Source organism: Poecilia latipinna, unplaced genomic scaffold (genome assembly GCF_001443285.1).
Source record: "Poecilia latipinna isolate Pla-1442-1.1 unplaced genomic scaffold, P_latipinna-1.0 Scaffold116, whole genome shotgun sequence".
In the NCBI taxonomy this organism is placed as follows: Eukaryota; Metazoa; Chordata; class Actinopteri; order Cyprinodontiformes; family Poeciliidae; genus Poecilia; species Poecilia latipinna.
The window spans coordinates 490,129-511,286 of NW_015112732.1; the positions used below are offsets into that span (position 1 = coordinate 490,129).

The 21,158-nt window shown below is 37.5% G+C and overlaps 1 protein-coding gene across 1 annotated transcript in view; it reads left to right on the forward strand.

The window, feature by feature from the left end:
* LOC106944873 (cadherin-12-like) overlaps positions 1 to 21,158 on the forward strand; it is a gene marked incomplete at its 3' end in the record, with an annotated part of 111,761 nt that overhangs the window by 62,871 nt on the left and 27,732 nt on the right. Inside the window, exon 2 of the mRNA XM_015028165.1 lies at positions 7,100 to 7,504. Within this exon, the coding sequence (XP_014883651.1) occupies positions 7,259 to 7,504 (246 nt within the window). The remainder of the gene's footprint in view (positions 1 to 7,099; positions 7,505 to 21,158) is intronic.

A 21,158-nucleotide genomic window follows, 5' to 3' on the forward strand; every position in this document is an offset into this window, starting at 1 on the left:
GCAGGCAGAAGTTTTACTAACAATATCAGTGAAAGTAAGAAGTACAATGAAGCAAAACTACTCCTAAAAGTATGTTTTCTCAAAAAGTTAATCAAGTAACTGAGTAAAAGTAACTAGTTACTAGTCCTCTGTGCATGTTGGGAGCTGTTTAAATGTGCACCACCACCTGCAGCCTATTCTCCATACACCAAGATTGCCAGTTCAGATTCTGTTGAAACCCGTATAAATCCCTCACCCGATTCGTAAGCTGATGCAATCTTCTCTCTGATGTCTCCAGAAAGCTTAAGCATAAACTTTAGCCATTTCAAGTGAAAATGTGAGGTTGTCCAAATTTATTCCTCAACAAAAATTGGCCTTTTTGTTCCATTTTACCAAACCTTTTCTTCAGTTCTTTTTGTTTATATTCCTTGAAATTCTCATTTTTATTAAAACTGATATTAAGATTTACACATATCCAAATACGGTAGAGAAAGATTGAAGCTGTTAGGAATGTTAACTTTTATATCTGACTTTTCAACCTAGAAGCAGCAACATAACTCCTTTAATTTGACACGTCAGGTGTCAAAACTGAAGTTCACTCACCCTGTGCATGCAAACAAGAAGCTGCAGAGTAGAGCCTGTTGTTGTGAAGATGAACAGAACTGCAACACCATGAAGCACAGGAGTTTATTAGAAGTGATAGCAAACCTTTAGAAGAAGTTGAACCATCATGAAGTCAGCAGCAGTGGGCAGAGAGCCAGACTTATTCGATAGAGGTGCAGCTATCCTGCCTCTTTGTGCAATGAATTCTGCTGCTGTGTTTACTCTGAAAACAATGGAGGCAGCAGCCGCAATCACTCTCTGACTCAAAGTAACTTAAAACTGTACTTCCAATTCTGTTTCCTTTAAAAACCACTAAAGCACCCCTGCAAAGTGTTCTTCTCTCTTGTACAGACTTCCTTGTTTTGCAGACGTTGCACTATAAGAAGCATCAAAGAGCATTTATCACACAAATAGTCTTGGGACCAGGACTGGTTTTCATTTGTCACCATTAAAAGAACATGTCAGCCTGCTGTTCAAATGATTCTATGGTTTGACAATTTAAAAAAAAGTATTTTTACAAAACGGTTAGAAATTACGGTTAAAAAGTAGTACTTAATCTTGTTTAGATCATAATATTTATGACTGAAACTTGTTTTATTGGTTTTCCACCGGGGTGGATCTGGGCTGGTAGCCAGACCACTAAGTAATTCCCAAACTTCGAAGAACACAGATGGTTTTGGACAAGTACTAAATTGATTTGTTCTCCTGGAAGAGACAAACTGTCAGCAAACTTTTTTAATTAGTTTTCTTATGCAGCCAAAAAATGTTAAACTGTGGGACAATGGGGGCATTGATTTAGGAATAAATCAATTCAAGTTTAGCACATAGAACATTTCAGGAACAAGGCAGTTCAAAGTGCATTACACTGAAAAACATCAGCCACCGGTTATGAAGCAACCAGTAAACATTACATTTCATCAAATTCAATCAAGTGAATGTATGTTGTTCAATGGTTCTGGTTCTGGGGATGAAGAGTGGACCAGCACCAGAATACCTGAAGTGTGGAAGGTAGATTTTCTTTGGTGCTAAGCAGTGATTTATAAACTAAGAGTATTTTAAAGTCTACTCTCTGCGCTCCAGGGAGTCAGTGTAGGACTGTAGAACTGGCTGATGAGCTCCATCTTCCTGGTTTTTGTCAGAACGCCAGCAGCAGCGTTCTGGAAAAGGCAGTAAAGTCAGGTCTGCCTGATCCAGAATCGATGCCACTGAAGATAAACACATGCAAAAGTATCTTCTATTGAATTAAAATATGACCCAATAGTAAGTTTCATAAGGAGTCCTGGGCTGTATTTTTATTCTTAGCGTAAGAAAAACCTGTTTCCTCTTCCACACACTTTACATACATTCACTACAATCTGTTAGTCTAACACCAAAAAATAAATATTCAAGTTTGTTATTCTTATGTAGCGAAAATGTGAAAAGCCTAAGGAGAACAGGTCCTTTTGCACAGCATCTACACTTTACATTGTGTACATAAAAATGCAAATATGAGCACATATCTGAAAAATTAAAGCCATTTCTTTCCTGGCTTTGGTTGTGCTTTAACCTACACGAGTTGTGATCTGATAATTCTGCTCTACTGGCCAGCTGTGATGATATTCCCATTTTCATTACTTTGTTTTTTCCCCACCTACACTTATTTTTTCCTCCCACTTGCCTCCTCAGGGGTTTGAGTGTTATTACCGTCTCCCCCTGTCTGAGCTGTGTGGAGACGGCGTCTGCTGATATTTACCCGATTAACAGACCTCACCGCAGAGGCTTCGGCGCACGTCGCCGTTTTTGTCACGATCATAAAATGTTTCAGTGCCAAGTGATTTATTCTGTGGAAATAAATGCTGAGAATTATGTTTTAGGACTGGTCTATTGTTAGTGTCTCTGATAACTGGTCATTAGTGAACCAGCTTCAGTGCTGCCGTCAGTATTTCTCCAACCTACACTGCAAAAACCAACTCTTACCAAGTGTTTCTCGTCTAGTTTCTAGTGCAAACGTCTTAGCAAAATTGAAATAAGACAAAACTTACAAGTAACTTTTCAGCAAGATCGGAGATTGTGTAAAGTTAATTCCTTAGTAGTGGTGAAAAATTCAGTCATTGCATGGGAGGGTGGGAAGTTAAATGTAATAATCTGCTAGAGGAACTAGTTATTTTTCAGAAATATTAAATTATTATTGTAAAGTAAGGATTTTTATCAAGTATCCTCGGTCTACTTTCTAGTGCAAACATCTTCGTACACGTCAAGAAAACTTGATAAAAGATAAAGAGTTTTGATAAAAGTCCTTACTTTACAATAATTCAGTTAGTTAATGACTTAGTTTACTTTTTCACATTAATGTAATTTGTTTTGGTACATTTTGTTTCAACACTGCAGAAGTTTTAACAGTTATGTTAGTGTGAAGGCTTTCCAAGAAGAAATTATACCAAAGCTAAATTAAAATACTTAATTTATCGAAACACCATTAAATGATGAGTACAGTAAGTGGAGCTATGGCTTATTTCTGTTTGAAATCTCCTACTTTACCTCCGTTTTACAAAACACTGAGATGCGCATACGCAGCACAAAACATGCTGTAAAAATAATGTTACTTAAAAAAAAACAACATATGAGTTTATTTCAGAAACAAAACATCTCTACAGCATTACTCTGCATAACGGGAAGAGACCCGGTGAGGGAAGCAGGCGAACTGAACGAGGCAAACTGGGCAGCAGGTGGTGGAGCAGGAAAACTAGAGCAGTGCCAACTGGAGATTGGCAAACATCAGGAAGCCAAAACAAAAACCAGACAAATAAATAAAAACAAAAATAAGCATACAACGTGAAAAATGTGATGAGCTCTGATGTTAATGGTTTAGATGGATTTTTAACCATTAAATAACTAATATCCCAGAGAGATGATCAGATCTGTTACGTTTACTTTAGAGGTGAAAATGTTCAGTCATGTTCAAATTCACTAAAGGAATTCAGTTCATGGTTTAAAGTTCATTTATTACGTAAAGTAATAATGTATATTTTATCCTGAATAGAAAAAAATAAACTTAAAAGCACACACTAAACATCAGACATAAATCAGCTGTTTTCTACAATATTCTCAGATTATTTCATTAAAACAAATGCTTTTTATTATACATTTACAATATGAAAATATATTTATTTTAATTTGTCCTTATTGAATCCAAATAAAAGAAAAATTCCCAAACCATCCGTCACTTTTCTCTGGTTTAGGATTATTTTTTGTCTTCAGTAGATATTCTTTACCGTGATCTCCATGTATTTTATATTCTTACCAATATTTTCTGTTTAGGTTTTACATAACTTGAACTTTCTGCTTCCCTCCCTGCATTATGCTGCTTCTTATTGTGCTTACATGCATTTCATTGTGTTAAATAAGCACACTAAACCCAGAAAACATAAAGCATATATTAAAAGAAAGTCGCAGTCTCGAGCTGTACAATGGTTTAACTAATTTAAAATGTAAATTCCTCATGAATCAGTGTGAAGTTAATTTCCATATTAATTCTGACGCTCTATAGGAGAAAAGCTGCACTATTCTGATGCATGTTTTCAGACGCCATTTAAAATTCGTCTCCGACTCGCGACTGGGTCAGTTCATAACCCTGTTAAAACGTCGACGCCTTTGCTCATGTCCCTGAATAACAATAATAATAATAACGCCAGTGCAAAACAATGAAGCTATTAAAGCAGAGGGGGGAAATAAAAGGTTAGGATATAAAAGTGTATGCAAAACAAAAACTTGATCCTCATGACTCATTCCTTCACCTCCGCTGCAAAAGTCAATGCCTGCTGATTTGTTTGTCATGTTTATGGCTGCCTTGACAACTAATAACTTTCTGTGGGAGTTTCTCGTGGGTGGTAATCTGCACCGGCAGATCGGCCGGCCATATGTTCTTTGATTATTGAAGGTGATGTGCGAGGGCCCCCGTCAGCCTGCTGCGCTCGTCGTGCTACGTGAAGCAGACACACAGGTCAAGGCTCGCACCCGAAAGCCCGACATATGCTAATGAGCTCATCTCATAAAATATGCATGGGGCCCTCTCTCAGGACCGAACAGTGGCAGAGGCGTGATTCTGCAGGAATTATGGGAACAGTCATTTTCCATTATGTTGGAGCTAAATGAGGACTGACCTGCGGCAGAGGCATGTCTGACCCGTGTCAAGGCGGTTCCTGCCAATTTCATATTGGGGAACTTTGCAGATCAGTTTCTGCTCTTTAAAGGGAGTGTGGTGACAGCGAATAAATGGATCTGGTTGCACAAGATAACCTTGGAGGAGTAATCTACCTCTGAAGCCGGTGTTCCAAGTCTGTATAATTAATCAAAGACAATGATGTCAATGAGGGCTCCGTTTATGAAATTAGACGCTTTCTTCCATTACTGTACAGATTCGTAGAGCTTTACGTGGATCGTTTGCTCCTTTCTTCCCACCGGCTGCTGTTCCAGTCACTTGTTTCTAGAACAATGGCGTCTCGTGTAACAAGGCCAGAGCTGAACGCTTTGGTGTTGACAATGTAGTAAACGAATGGAAACGAGGCGCTAACAGCCGCTTGGAGAACCAACTGCTAAAACCACACTGATAATACAGCAGCTGTTTTTCTCTTTAGAAAAAGTCACTTCAGTTAATACTTTATTAAATTTCAATTATTGTTATATAACACAGATTAAGAAGAATGTATAGGTGTTATTTACAATTGGCATTATTACTTTTATTACTAATAATAGTAATAGATGTTCTTGTTTTGTTATGAATTGGTTTCTAAGCATTTTGCCCATGTTATTTATTTGCTGGCTCTTTTGCACAACATAATGAACAGGCACGTGAATATTACAACATGGCTTTAAGTGATATATTTTATTAAGTTGAGATAAGGGATCAGATTAAATAAGTGTTCATTTCCTTCTACTCCTGTTCAAACAGAAACGTACCCAACATATGAAACCCACATTCAGCTTCTCTGATCTGGAACAAACTGCAAAAATGCTGAAGCACCGAGTTCCTTTAAATCCCTGCCAACACACCATTTACTGAGGGCTGCCTTTGATTAATAATTGGGACATCATTAATTTAAATCTGCACTTAAACTTTTCATTACTTTCATTAATTATGCCACTGCAAAGTCTTGTTTGTTTTACGTTGTCATGTGCAGCTCTTTGAGCTGCCCGTTTCCTCGATATGGCACTTTTTAAAAAAAGTTTCAAAGCGACAAAACGAGGATTTTAGTGACTAAATCAACAGTAAAGATGATCTGATCTCCAACTGCCAAAAACCGGACAGCTGTCAGATTTTTAGAAAGTTATTGAATTGTCAAATCGACGTAACTGATTTGAAAATTTGCAGTTTTTTTAAAAACATACAGTTTGGTATCATCTGCATAGAAATTAACAATATTGTTCTGAGCAAAGGAACCAAGACATACAAACAAAAGAGGGTAAATGACTTGAGGTACCACAACCAAATGCACCCACAGGAAACAATTACAAAACACAGATCAAAGGGTTTGTTTAAAATGTAGTTTTTTCAAACTCAAATATCTATGAATATTTACATATAATGTAATTAAACTGTCATACCAACTGAGATCGTACAAAGCTTTCGCCTGGCCATACTTTGAAAAAAACTTTTGCTTTTTAGTTATTTTTGTGTGATGTACACAGATTCCCACATGCATGTCAAAATGCCAAGCAGAGTCAATCTGCAGTTGCCCTTTATTGCCAAGCTGCGCCCCTTATAAGGGCCGACTTCTCAGGAAAAGCAACATATCTTAGAGATCACTGTGAGCATGCTCCTATCCGGTGACATTTCAGTCAGTGCATTTTGATACATGCACCCTGTTGTGCTTCATCATTTGTCTTCTTCTGTTTCATGTTTTATTCTGTTTATGAAGGAAGTTTTCTTCTTCTTTACCTGCAGTTTTTAGATGAAATATACCAAGACAAGCTGAAGTGAAGGAAATCATGACATGCATCAGAACCCTCTCATTAAAGTGTCATTGAAAATGCTGACTTTTAGCCAGTCTATGGTGAGGAATTGCTGCAACATTGACAGGTCTGCAGCTCGGTGTGTGGTGGCCGGTAATTGACAGCGAAAATAAAGGCACCGTTTTTCCCCACAGAGACAAGTTTTCTTGCTAATTAGAGCATGTATCCATGAGAACTGCCTGGCGTAGAAGTAATCTATCACAGGGCACATAATTACAGCACTTACTTTTATGCTTGAGAGTGAAAGCACTATAATTTATCATTGAGCAGTTAAAAACTAATGCAGGTGAGCAGTGGGGGAAAGAATATAAGGCTGCTAAGTGCCACCAAGATATTGGTATTTATGAAAAGAAAGCCATTACCAATTGGTGTTTGTGAAAAGGAAGCTATTAGCACCGCATGTTATGACTGAGTGTGAGGTGAGGCAATCCTGCACTACCCTTATTCTTTATTTTAATAAGGTGTTATTAGTCTGCAGTACAGGTGATGCAAAAATTAGCCATTTTAAAACGGATTTTCTTTATTTCAGGTAATGAGATCGAGAAGTCACTGTCTGCAGCCCTGAAGCACGCTGCGACTCCACGCCTCACTCATCCACACACAACTCATCGCCAGCAGCCGTTTCCCCCCCGCAACTCAGTTCTCAACAAGGACTTCAACTCGGGGAACTGAACCTCACAAATCGCCAATGCTTACAAGGAACTGCCTGCTGCTGTTCCTGTGGATTCTTGTCAACGAGGGTTCCGTCTTTTCCTCACACAAACCTTCATCCCCACTGGGACGGAGCAGGAGCGGGCGAGAGCGCGCCAGGAGCTCGGTGGGCTCGACGAGGAATGGGGCGGCTGCGTTTCAGCGCGTCAAGAGGGGCTGGGTGTGGAACCAGTTCTTTGTCCTGGAGGAGTACATGGGCTCAGACCCGCAGTACGTGGGCAAGGTAAGAAAAAAAAACTTTGTGCACCAGTAATTTATGGTACAGGAGAAGTCATAAATCAAGCAGTAAGAAGTTGTGGAGCAATTGAATCAAGGGGTAAATGGAGGGAGCAAAGGGATGTTAGGAGCTATAATGGGATAAAGGAGGGTAAAAAAAGGAAAACACTAATGACAGAGAAAGTATCAGGTGAGAAGCATTAGAAATGGTCTAAATACATGGACTTTGATGCTAAATTAACCAGAAACTGTGTAGGAGTGGGAGATTTCAGGATATTTTGTGGTACTATTGTGATAAACTAGGGTTAGGGTAACTGTACGGCTGTGATGGGATGAAACAGAAATCCATACCAATCGTAATGCGCTACCTTATGACACCAGTCGTATAAAAAAGTGTGATCTGTATCACTAAACTGCAACTTTAATGACTCTCATTGAACAAACCGTGAAAACAAGGAATAAAACCTACAATCCTGACCATGCGGACAGTTTTGGGAGGTTTTAAGCTTCATTAATTGGAATTTATTGTGACAACAAAAATCAAAGTTCTTCACGATGAATGATAAAAGATGCGATAAATGTAAACTCTTCTTAAGACTTGAACTTTTTCCACATTTGATTCGTAGTTTAAAAGTGGACAGTTTTCTTCTGCGTTTGACTTTCGGGCCTTTTAAATTGCCCCTCTGGGGATAATTTTGAACTGAACTGAACCTCAAAGGTCCGTTTGAGAACCAACGGCATCAAGAAGACAAAAACACAGCAGTCAGGTCAGAGCAAAAGCTGCAGAGAAGTTCAAACCAGGACTTGAAATCTTCCAAAACTTAAAGTGTGACCACATTTAAATAAAATTGTGATTGGAGGTCATTTTACAGAACTTTAACCTAAAAGTTGTTGGTTTTGACATGATGAACAAGAAGAAAGAACAGCTCATTTAAAGGCATTCTGTTTGGAGTGAATGAAAGATTTCATCTGTAATGATTAGAAGAAAAAACATTGCAAAAGCATTATTTAACTATTACTTTAAATTATATTGAACAATATAAACTGTTATATTGAACAGTTTATATTGTTCAATATAAACTGGAAACTCATCATCACAGCAAACTAATATATTAAAGCTTTTTTACACATCAATGTTGTTGTTGTTGGAGCCTTTCCTCATGTTTTTGTAGCTTTAGAAGGGGAAAAAAAGATTTTCTGAACTTGCGTAACCTCAGTGCTTTAAAAAGATTATTGTGATTACAACATGGTCTTTTTTATTTTCTAATTAGGAAAACTTAAAATATGAAAAGTAGCAGCTGTTTGAGAAATTTGGCCTCAAGAAAGAAATGCTAAGAAAAAAATCCCCAGAAAATTAGGAATTATTTAAAAAATTAAATATAAAAATGCTGCATACTCTCTGAAGACCTAATGGACATAGTAGCTAGTGAATAATTTGACTTCTGCATATAAAAAGTCAAAATACAATGAATGAAGGGGAACCAGAACCTGCTGCAGCTGTGAATTTATTTCAGTGTTAATGTGATGAACCATGAGAAGAATATTCATTCTTGTCATTTACAGCTAGTTCTAGTTACCTTGAACTACTATAAATCTACCAAGTTATGGCCATCTATTTAAACTGACACTCTGTGCCAAGAGGCTTTTAATTATGTAGCAGCTCAGAGAGCCTCAACTGAGGCCTTAAAATCACCACGCATTTCTTATGGACTCTACAAAATTGACCTTGATGGAAAAAATTAAACATAATGCCACTGATGGGAGAAAAAAACATAAAAAGTCCCATCTAAAGTTTGCCATGGGCTTAATAAGGGAGTGGTTTAGATCAAAATATAATTATGTGTTGGAATGGTCCACTCCAAGGCCCGGTTGGACCGGGCCATCGGGATTCACGTTCCATTTAATCAGACTGAGCTTGAACTAGTTTGGGAAAATGTCATCTTCCAACTGGATGAGACAAACTCCAAAAGACTTTCAGCTGTAATTGCAGTGAAAGATGGATCCATAAAGTGTGAACTCCTGGGGCCTGGAGACAAATACTTACCATGAATTTTAAGCTTTTATTTTTAAAAATAGTTAGAAAAAGCCCCGTTAGTGTTCACTTCACAGATATACATCACTTTATGTCAAATAAAATTCCACTAAAATACTTTAAAGGGAACCAATGATGCAAAATTCACAATTTGCACATTTTTTATGCTTCCATTGGGGTTTTTGCTGCTTCTAAAAAAACCTCAGTTGCTTTTTGGCAATAAGTTAATGTCTTTTGGTGTCTGGTAAATAAGCAATTTCATAAACTTCCCAGTTAAGTCACATTTGGGACCTGGCAACCCAAATGGAACTTAAGGATGTTTGGTCAGCTGGTATTACTGCTGTATGCAGTGTACAATGGCTGCTGGAAGAGACAAGTGTTTCAGGAGCAACTTGATGCATTCTTGTTGGTTGTGCAGGAGGCTCTACTGATGCTTTTCAAATACGGTTGTATAGTTATACATCTGTTTGGAGTCATTTTCATGTGCAAGTGTACATGTTGAGTTGGGGGCGTGGCCAGCAGCAGCTTATTTGGATTTAAAGTGACAAGACGCCCTAAAACAGCTCATTCTGAAAGGAGCTCAGGGTAGACAGAACTGAGTCGACTGAAATCTCGTTATCCAAGATAGAGTTTGTGCAAAAATGTAATGAACATGTTTTTTTATAGTCCATAAATCTATCCTGATCTGTTCAAGGAAGTAGAATAGGTCACCTTTAAGGTTTTCCAGCTGTAATGTGATTAAATAGTTCTGCAAGGCACTGTTGTACAGCCTACCAATACATCCTAAAGGTTACTGCTTCACTTTGCCCCATTTAATTTACCCCATGAAGCTTCACTACTGTTATCTTTTAAATCTTCTGTGGAGAAATTGTCCCTGCGCCTACAGACGAGACAAAGAAATCCATACATGCTAATGCTCCAGTGCCACAACCCGTCTATGCCACTGTAACCAGACGCACACGGCATCAAAGCCGAGAGAGAATCGATGGTATGGTGGAAATAACTTTAAATTACGGTCCTTGCAAAGCTGTAAGAACATCATACTTATGAGCAGGGGAAAGGTGCCAAAAGCAATAAAAAGGTAGAAGAGACTGCAGCAGCCTGAACAAAATGCATCCCATCAGACCCACTTGTTTTGGTCCCCTCTAAAACCTTGGCTATCAGTCTTTTTACCAGGATTTCTTATTCACTGATGTGGCTTAGGACATTCGTAAGCAAACTCTGTGGGGGTTTACGGCTAAAGTTGTAATTTGGCAGTCCTGGCTTACACAGGATAATAGTAAGACTGACTTATCTGCCCCAGTGCCACTGCAATCAGCCCTGACAAGCCGTGCTGTTTGTGCAAGTCTCTGAGGGCAAAGCAGGGAGAGAGGCAGAGGCTGATGTCTGTTGCACTTCTAAGTCCTTAATCCTGGACCGCTGCACTGCTTCAAAATAATTGACTGATTCTTCCACATATGACCAGCATTTGGAGATGCTCCGATCTTTGTTGGAAAAGTCTTAATAGAGAGGATTTAGCTCATCATAATTGTAGCGATGACACATTAATAAGTTCAAAACTGGCTGTCAAGTACCAACAGAGTTTAGATAAGGTGCCAGAAATGCACCGTCAGGGACACAGTTAGCCGTGAAGCTAACAACAACAAAAGATGAGCACCGTTTCACCTACTCAGGAGTAGATCTACGTTCCATATACTCTGAGAAGTTGACATTTTTAATTTCCAAGTCAGAGAGAAAAAATAGTATATATATGTAGATATTTCAGCATTTTTAAAAGATTTCTTAAAGCTGCAGTAACTTAAAAAAAATATATGTTTTTACATATATTGTCATTTTGTGACAGTATAGTATGAGAGATTTTTTTAAAAATAAAAATAAAAAAATAACCACCTCCCAGTGCTGCTATTGCACTCTTTAGATTACAGTCTGGTCCTGGTCAGAAACCACCAATCAGAGACAGAAGGAGGGTCTTAGAACTGTAAATCATGCTTGTGTATGCGCTGCTCAATGTGCTAATGGTGGAGAAACAACTTACAGTTACAAGAAAACTGTCTATATGCCATCATTTTTGGCTATGCTAACTAGCCTTAGCATTCTTGACATATTTGCTATTGAGGTGAAGCTGTAGCATAGCAGAGAGCAAAGGGGAGGAGGTGAGCAGCATGTACACTAGAATGATTGAAAACCCTGCTTCTACCTGTGACTGAGGTGTGTATTTCTGCATTTAGTACAGGGAGAAGGCAGATGAGTTTGATGTTTACACATTTTATCTGTCTCACATTTTACTATGACAACATAGTGACAGTTTTAAACATTTTTATACCAGCTACATCCTGCAGCTGTAAACAGATAAAAAAGTAAATATTAGTGTACTGATGTGGTATCCATGTTACCATCTAAAAAAACAAAGCAAGTCCTCATAATTTTGCATACATATGATGATGCTCATCATATATGAAGAGCCAATAGCTTCAGCACTTAGGAGGTAATAAACTTGATTTATGCTATATAACGACATCGAGGAGAAATATCTACTTGATGTAAGTTTTTAGAAGCTCATAATAATTTGACAGAACATTCATTCAGAAATGCTGAACGTTTCCTTTCAGTGATTCTAATTCGGGATTCAACCTTGAAAAGCAAGAAGTTCAAACCTCAAGTTAAAAATCCAATATCTCTGCTGCTACGTACATCACTACTTTATATTTCATCTCTAATTTCATCACAACACTGTTCAATATTTATTAATGATTTGTTGCTAGAGTGGAGACAAATGCTTTGCTCTGTGCTTTTAATCACAAATAATAGATTAAAGTGGCTTAGCCCAACAATTAGACTTGCAATATCAAATAGATTCAGACACAGAGAGACAGAGATGGATATTCAGATGACCTCTAAAGTTAGTCTAACTTTGAATATATTGCAATTTTAAACAGTCATATTGGCTAATAACCTTTTTATTTGCACTTTTGTGGGTTTTTATCTCTTCCACCTACATAATATTACCATTTAAAATATTGTGTCAACATGTTTACTGACTGATCTGCTTGTATGGCCAATAGTAAAGGTAATTTTATTTATATAGCACATTTTCAGCAACAAGGCAATACAAAGTACTAGTGTAGTTGGCTTGGTGACCAAGGCTAATTAGCTTAGCAACTGAGAATATTCAACTTGTTTTGCCCAGGAAGTTAAAACAGAATATAGCATCCAACTACATAAAGCGGTACTGGAGTCACCGTTTTCCTATTTTACAATAACTGATGTAAAATAATGCAGAGCAAATTTGTTACTGAACATCTCAGATTAGTTTCTTCATTTTAAAAATAGCAAATGGAATTCAGTGCACTCAGAAACTGGGCTTTATTTGAAACCAAAATAGATACTAAATAGAAAATCCAATCATAAAACAAATCTAAAAAAAAGGTTGATGTGTGTTGGATTTAGTGGGTATGTTTTTGGTTCAAAGCTGGTTCATGATGTTTGTGCAGGACCTCATCTGCTGCTGAATTACCACAGGATGCCAAATGTAGGACTTGGTTGAAAAATGTTGAATACTGATACAACACAAAACTGTAAAGTCACAGGAAATGTTCCTGAACTTGAACAGAGATGCAGAACAGGGCCAGCTTTAAGAGAATAACATTCTGGCTGCCAGAGCTGAAGGTTATTCAAACTTATCAGACATTAATCAGCTAATACCTTTTTGCCATGGCTACACAACTTTCCAAAAGTTAAAGAGCAGCACAAATCTTTCCAGCTGTACAGCATCCAAGCCAAAGGGAATATCTTTCCAAAAAAAGATTAATCTATATAAAAAAAGAATGAATCAGAACTAATAACTGAGCTACTTCAACCTGCTGAGCTTGGAAGAAGCAGCATTGTGTAAAGTCTACTTTTTTTTTTAGCTTTATATCATGTTGTAACATCATTTCCTCATTGCTTTGATTCTTTCATGCATGTTTGAGAAATACTTTAATCTTTATGGCAACCACTGTGCAAAACACCTGGGTGGACCAAGCTCCGCCTTCGAGGCGCAGCTCCTCCTCTTAGCTGCAGTTTCTAAGCTTCCGCCTCACAAAGCAGTTCTTCCCTCCGACTCCTCCACTCAGCTCCTGCAGACTAGCCAGCAACAATTAGCAAAACACCTGGTGGATCTGCTGAGCTCATTGTATGAGCTACTTAGTGAAACACTGGTATAAATGTTGCTAAAGAGCTAATAGGAGTGATGTTGTGATCACTTCCTGAAGGCTGAATGTCAGAAAGAGCTTTAAAAAGAGACTAAATTTCAAGATGTTAAATTACAACAAATTTTTAAGACATTTTTGATATACGTCGTATTTTATAGCAACTGAAGGTAACAGTTACTATGTTGTACTACAGAATGGCACTATGTGGCAGGAAAATGCATAATACTGGCCCTTTAAGAGATGCAGTAAATGGAAAGCAGTTTCTAAACATCAGGTCCATTCAGTGACCCACATGGTGTGGGCTAAGAGTGACACATTAAATTTGCTCTCCGCTCAGTGGCAGAAGTGCCTCTCTGGACCTATTGAAGTAGTAATTTCTGTATCTGACTGCAGCCTCTAACAGGAAGGAGAAGATCAGATGGGGAAAAAGCAGAGAGAGTTACTGAAGACTGGAGAAGCTATACTTGGAGCATTTGAGAGTCGGGGTGGGAGCTAGCTGAAGAGTCCCAGTATACGAGTATGATGTAAGAGAAACTTTGTGGCAGATGATGATATTGCCAGAGGAGTTCATACTTCGGGATGTGTGACTGAATCATCTGTCGACCCAGCCTCATAAGCTTGGCAACACTTTAACGATTGTGCATGCAGAAAGTATTACCCTCTGACCCGCTTTCCAGCCAGACACACACGCAGCTGTAATGATCCAAGCAACATGAGTGTATATTACACACAGTCCTCCTTACATGCCATTACGGTTCATTATTCTGAATGTTTAAATCTTTTGGCACTCAGCCTAAAGAGGATAGCTGCGGTGGAGATTGATGGGAAATTTGGGGCAAGAGAATCACATGGAGCAAAGATCCCACTGGCTGCAAGTCAAGCAGAGGGATTCAGCTGCAGAGGGCTTTCTTTTTTTTTTCCCCCACCCACATGTGCGCTGACCATGCAGCCATCAGATGTCCACCGAAAGGATTTCCACTGTTTTTTTCTTCTTTTGTTTACTTTCCACTGAACGAGTGCCAGACACATTAAAAAAAAAAAAAAAAACATTTGTATGGATTCTGAATGCAGATTGATGCAACTTTAGTCTTCAATTGTAACCAGTTTATATTCAGAGGACAAATGCACAACAAATGTGATCTAGAAGCGTTTTATAAAACAAGTACGATGCACATGCAGAATCCAAACTACAGTGAACCTTCGGTTTTCGCAGAGGTTGGAGACCCTGACCGCCTGTGACTGGATAAAATTCACAAAAACCTGAGACTCTCTATAAAAACTGCATATTTTAGTAGATCAAAAATCAAATATGCCTCAATATGCCATATGAAACCATCTCATTATCTCCACTGTCTGTGTCAAGGAAAATGAAGGTCAATGCCAACCAATAGTGCGTCAAGTAGCATTGACGTCAGTTTTTCTAGCTTCCCAGGTGACATTTTCTTTTGAATATTTTAGATATACAAAATGAAAAAATATATTTTTCTCCAGGCTGAATCCACAATGGACCCTGGAATTACCAGAAACTTCAACCAAAGTTTTGAAATGAGGGAACATCTCTCAAGTTGAAGCGACCAGAAGTTACTAGACTCTCTGAACGAGGGAGGATGGACTCCTCCTGCACCAGACCAGCTCCGAAGTGTCCATAACTCTTCAACGTGCCGTCGGCTCCCCGATAGCGAGAAGCTTTTAGTTCAGAATCAGATCAGAGATAATATTCAGACGAGATTCTAAAATTACTTTTGATTGATTTGGTTACCTCTGCAATGTTATCCATGCATAAAGTTGAAAATATCTGCACCAAGTACTCCAATATTTAAATTGTAATTGTCAAAATTGTGGATGGCCTTGAGATTTTTCCAATCAATGTTTAAAAATAAACTGTGAAAGATGGAAAATAATCCATTAAATCAACTCCTGGCTCCTCCACTGCATCACAGCCTTGAGTGACTCTCACTGGATGGTCCTCCTCCTGCTGCAGTTTGGTAGTATTGATCTTTATGCCAACCATTGAAAGTTGAAACTTTTCCAACTTTCATGCTCAGGCCCACCACTAGATAGGAAAGATAGTTATGTTGGAACTTATTAGTTCTAATGTTTATGTTTCATTTTTCTTGTTGCACATAAACTCTCAGAAAAGCCAAAAACCACCACAAGCAAGCCAGAAATTCCCCATTTTGCCACTTCCCTCAACCATTCCTAATGTTCTAATGTTTCAAAATCCACATAAAAAAAGAAAAACACCTTGAATGAAACATGGCCATTGTTCCGATGTGGAGATGGTCGATGGGCATCACCAAACATATGAGCACAAACGAGAGTGAAATATGAAGCCATCTGTCTGTCAGCAGGAGCTTAACCCAAACTGGGTCACCAACAGGTCAGTGGTCCCAAACAGACAAATCTCCAGCACAACAACAAATCTGAAGCTGCTGCATTGGCCCAGTCAAAGTACAGGGGTTAATTTGATTGCTAAATAGCTGCGTAGAAACAAATATCTCACATTACCCATAAATTCAAACACTGTTGGAAAGAGGAGGGGGCCACAGTTTAACAGTAATGATGCGGGTGACTAATAAAGTCAGACAGAAGAGGATTAGTAACGATAACAGCTGCTAAAAACGGCTCCATAAGCAACTGACTATTGTTGCCGATTATACATTTAGGGTTGATGCTATTACTAAGAGCACCAAAATTTAAATATTCTGCTATTTGGCATTTAAAAAAAGAAAATTAGCTGATTTCTATGTGCAACTGTGCAAATTATACCCATTTCTAGAGCATCACATTATATGCATCACTGCTAACTGTAATTAGAAAAGCTAAATAAGCACTAATTAGTGCTAGCCACTGAAACATAATTCAAGCTGCTAACTGGGTGGTAATTTTGTCACTTCTGACAGCAGACTAAATGAAAGACTTACTGGAGAAGGACTGAGGTGGAGGGCGAAGTGATGGGGACACACACTGTACTGGTGTCTTGGTTCAACTGGTCTGCCTGCAACTTGTGCCAAAAAGAACAAGTGGGAACAGCAGATGTTTGGCAACAGTTGGATCAAATTTACTCGCCTTACTGGTTTCTTCCCACTAAGAAATGTCGAAACATTCATTTGGGTTTTCAGACCGAACAGAACCATTTTAGGAGGTAACAAAATGGAACTATCGCCGAACTGCAAACAGGATTTTCAGTGCTGCTCGAGTCCACTTCTTAACCACGTCCTTGTGCATGACTAATATTGAAGCACTTATATGCAAGAAAATAAATTAGATTTAGAGTGGATTTTTGTCCATTTTGTGGAAATAAAAAAACCCCAGTGCTACTTCTAATTCTTTCAAATCAAACGAGGTTGAAAGGTGTTTTATAAATGTTTGATTTTTGACTTGAAGATAAAGTCACAAATACAAAGAAAGCATTAGTTTGTGGTATTTTTTTAATTCACATGAAAAAATATGAAATAAGTATTTTTTTTATTTATCTTATTGTGACTTTCAATTTTAAAAAACTGAACAAAACTTACAGACTTTTATAAATGTTTGACTTTTGATTTCAAAATCAAGTCAGACATACAAAAAGCATTCATGTATTTTTTATTCTAAAATGGGAATGAAAATGAAAATTTGTTTCTTTTGATGTTTCAATTTTCAATTAAGAAAAGAAAAAACTGAACAAAAGATAGCTGGACCATGAAAAACCAACTTTAGTGTTTGAAATTTTCAGTTTTTAAAACGTATGATGGCGTGGTAGGGTCATTGTAAATAATAATAATAATAATAAAGTACATTCCTGTCAAAAAAACTCACATTTTCTAGAAAAAGTAGAGAAGTTTCAAATTTGCTAAAAAAAAAAAAAGGAATGTCTGAAAAATGTCCAAGTTTTTTGGAAAAGCCAAAAGCCACCTGAGTCGAGCATAAAGCCTTGTGGAATGTCTTAATCTATATATATTTGTAAACACTCTGTTCTTCAGTCAAAGCGCAATTTTTTTCTAGTAAATTATCAACTTTCAAAAATAGGAAATTTCAGGTATTTTCTAGGGTTTTTCTTTTTGGGATAAATGTAACTTTTCTGCCTACAGTGGTCATAATATGCTGATGTAAAAGCATTATGGTTGTCTGGATTTTATTTAGGCACATCATAATAAAGCAAACTTTACAACAATACATAAATTGGGCCTATATTTTTACAAAGAAAAAAAGCACTGAAGCATGAATCTTCTTTTGCACTTCACATTTATGACCTACTACATCATTATTCATCATAAAATGTATGACTGACCAAGCTGGAGGTTGTAAAGTAGAGAAATAAAAAGTAAAGTTGAAAGGAGTGGGAGAACTTTTCAAAAAATGTAATGTAATGTAGGCTCCTATTTTTAATAATGGGAAGTAAATAAATCCTATTACTAAATGTTGTGTCCTCCAAGCAGTTACTTTGTTATATTATTATAAAATGTGAAAAGAAATAAGTTGCAAAAAAGAAGCTGAAAGCAGCAGCTGTAACTTTCCAGCATCTTCATATTTAGCCGGTTTCATTAATAAAATCATAGATTCTGTGACACTTTTTGAAACCACACAAGATGACAAACACCTTCTTCCCCCAGTCATTCCATCTTTTCTAAAAACTGCAGGGCAGTGATTTCCATTTGCTTCTTCTTCTGAATGTAGGTCGAAGTCAGGCTGCTATAAATCCACAATGAAAGATGGGCTATGAAGAAGAATCATCTCATCCTTCATCTCCTTTGAAAACATATCAATACACCTCAAAAAGTCGATATCGAGTCATGCTCCAGCAGTGAGGTGGGAGGGCTCAGTTTTATTACAACTTCCAAGTTAATGTCTAAATTTATGTTGATGCATTTCAAATCTAATCTCCAAACACTGCGCTCGTCTTCCGACTGCGTGCATCTGCTTCTGTTTCAAGTGTATACAGTATTAATCCAGGACGAACGGGGATTTATAAATTTAGAAAACTAAACATAAGGGGAAAACAGATTATTATTGTAATACACTACCTGTTCTTTTTTGGATTAATGAGAACCAGCAAAGTTTCTTTTGTTCTGCAGCATGTGTAGAAATAAATGCCGAGTCTGCATTCCTGCACGTCCTGGTGGCTGGTGCTACTGCAAACTAAAGAGTCTATTTTTTTCCACAAGCTTTCAAACTATTTAATACATGCAAGCTCATTTGAATACAGAAACAGTGGAAGTCTGCAGTAAGGAAACTAATGTATTCACATTTGTCTTGCATGGATCAAAATGTATGCAAAATAAGTCCAAACAGTGTAATATTTAAATAAAACTCATTTACAGCACACATCTAAACGCAATAATATAAAGAAATGTGCTGAATTTAATCAGAAGCACAAATAGCATCTCTGGAAAGTTTTCTTTCTGGTTTACACCAGAGTGTAAGAGTTCACCACACAACAATTCATCCACGGCTCCAAAACCAACCCGGTGCAAGAAGAACCAGAACAGATTCTCTTCTGGTCTCCAACCAGTTCATTTCTTACTCCTCACAAGGATTCTTTCACCTCTTTGAAGTCTGGTGTAAGAAAAATTAACTCAAAGTAAAAATACATGAATACCTCGGCTTTACAGAATACATACAAAGTGTAAAACTGATTGCTTTTAATTAAAAGTTATTCCAACAGCTCCTCATTTGGATTTTGACATCAAAATGAAACTTTTGCAGTTCAGGACTTTATCTAGCAGCACAGATATAAAAAGTTGGCATTAAGTGGGCTAACTGGTCGGCTATCTTAGCAGACAAGCTGCAAATAACTTGGCAATTTTAGCTGCAGTCTTACAGTGTAAGGTGGTCGTCCTTTAGTTTCCACACTGACTGTCCATGATGTTTAATGCCAGGATATATTCCCAAAAAGTTGAATGCGTCTGTTATTAGAGCAGGAAGGACAGTTGCATTTTATCTGTCTGCTAATCTGTAGTGCACAGCAACTGGTGGGGGAGGGGCAACTCCACTCAGTGTAAAACTTTTTCTGACATCTCAAAAAAGCTTTAAATGTTAAATTTTGGACAATGTCTTCCACGCCATGCTTTAACTCTTTAAATCAATCAGAAGTGTTTATATGATGTTATCTGCTAAATTATTTCTATTTCTTGTAAATATATATATTTTTTATCCACAGCAGTTGCACCAATCCACTTTTTTCCGATACCGATATCTGATGTTTGGAATCAGCCGATAATCTGAAGCAAACAATAAAAACATTGTTGGATTGATATAAAACATTAAAAAATAAAATAAAAATAAATAAAACAAAGACAAATGTACAGAATTACAAATGTGTTAATTCTGCATCACTACAGCACTTTTAAATACACCAATAGCTTCACAATATTAATCATGTAAAAACAGCGACTTTAATTTGGCCAGTCAGTGCCATGAGGAGCATAACAACCTATTTAAGATAAATAATAAAGAAAACATAAAAACAGCAGGTTGTTCACACATGAAAATAATATGCAACAAACTTTTCAAATGGTTCAGAAATTGCAATTAGGAATTATGAATATAATGTAAAATAAATAATAAAGCATGATAGAAATAGACTGAATAGATCTGGGGAAAATTCAGGTGCACCAGCAGAAAGTTAAAAGTAAAATAGAAGCATGCAGTTTGAAAATACGGTCAGGAATAAAGATGGATGGTATTAATATCTGCATCAGATTCTCCACTGTGGGACAAGATTATATTTCTATTCTTTTCCGCCTTAATATTGGGAGCTGACCCGTACCTGAGTCAGCATATAATCACATTTTGATGTTCAAGAAGTCCAAAAGAGTTTTTCCACCCAAATACCACCTTTCAAATCGCCCTGATTCTTGTAAACAATAAATCAAGTGCCCCACTCGTAGTTCTGGTTTTTTAGCTCGTCTCAGTTGGCGCCTCGGTGTGGAATCTGTTTTCCTGGGTGTTTTCCACGTCTCCACACTTTGACTGCTGGGATATTCTCCAGCTGCCTCCTGGGATAGATTTCTTGGGAACAGAAAACAGATGGATGGATACAACCACTGCTGGCAAATCGAGTTGGCTTGGCTGTGCATACATCTGTGGTGAGACTTTCAATAAATTGTTCCAGGGGACAAAACTTTAAGTACTCAGCGTCAGTACTTGGAAGTAATTTATTCCTCATTTTATATTCTTTTTTTTTCATTATCCCAGTGCTGACGTGAACTAAAACTCTTGAAAATCAAAGAAAGGGCTGTCTCATCATACTCTGGCCCTCTAGGCATTTTTGCTCGAAGGTATATTTTGTTGAAAGGGTTTCTAATTGCAGCCTTTCGGATGTAAAATTGTTTTGTTTGATGCTTCGTTTGGTCTACCTGAAGAGGAATCTCATCTTGACCACATGCCACTCTCTTCCCGGTTTCTATTTTAATTAAAATCATCGGCAAACCATTGCTGAGGATAGACTTATGGGT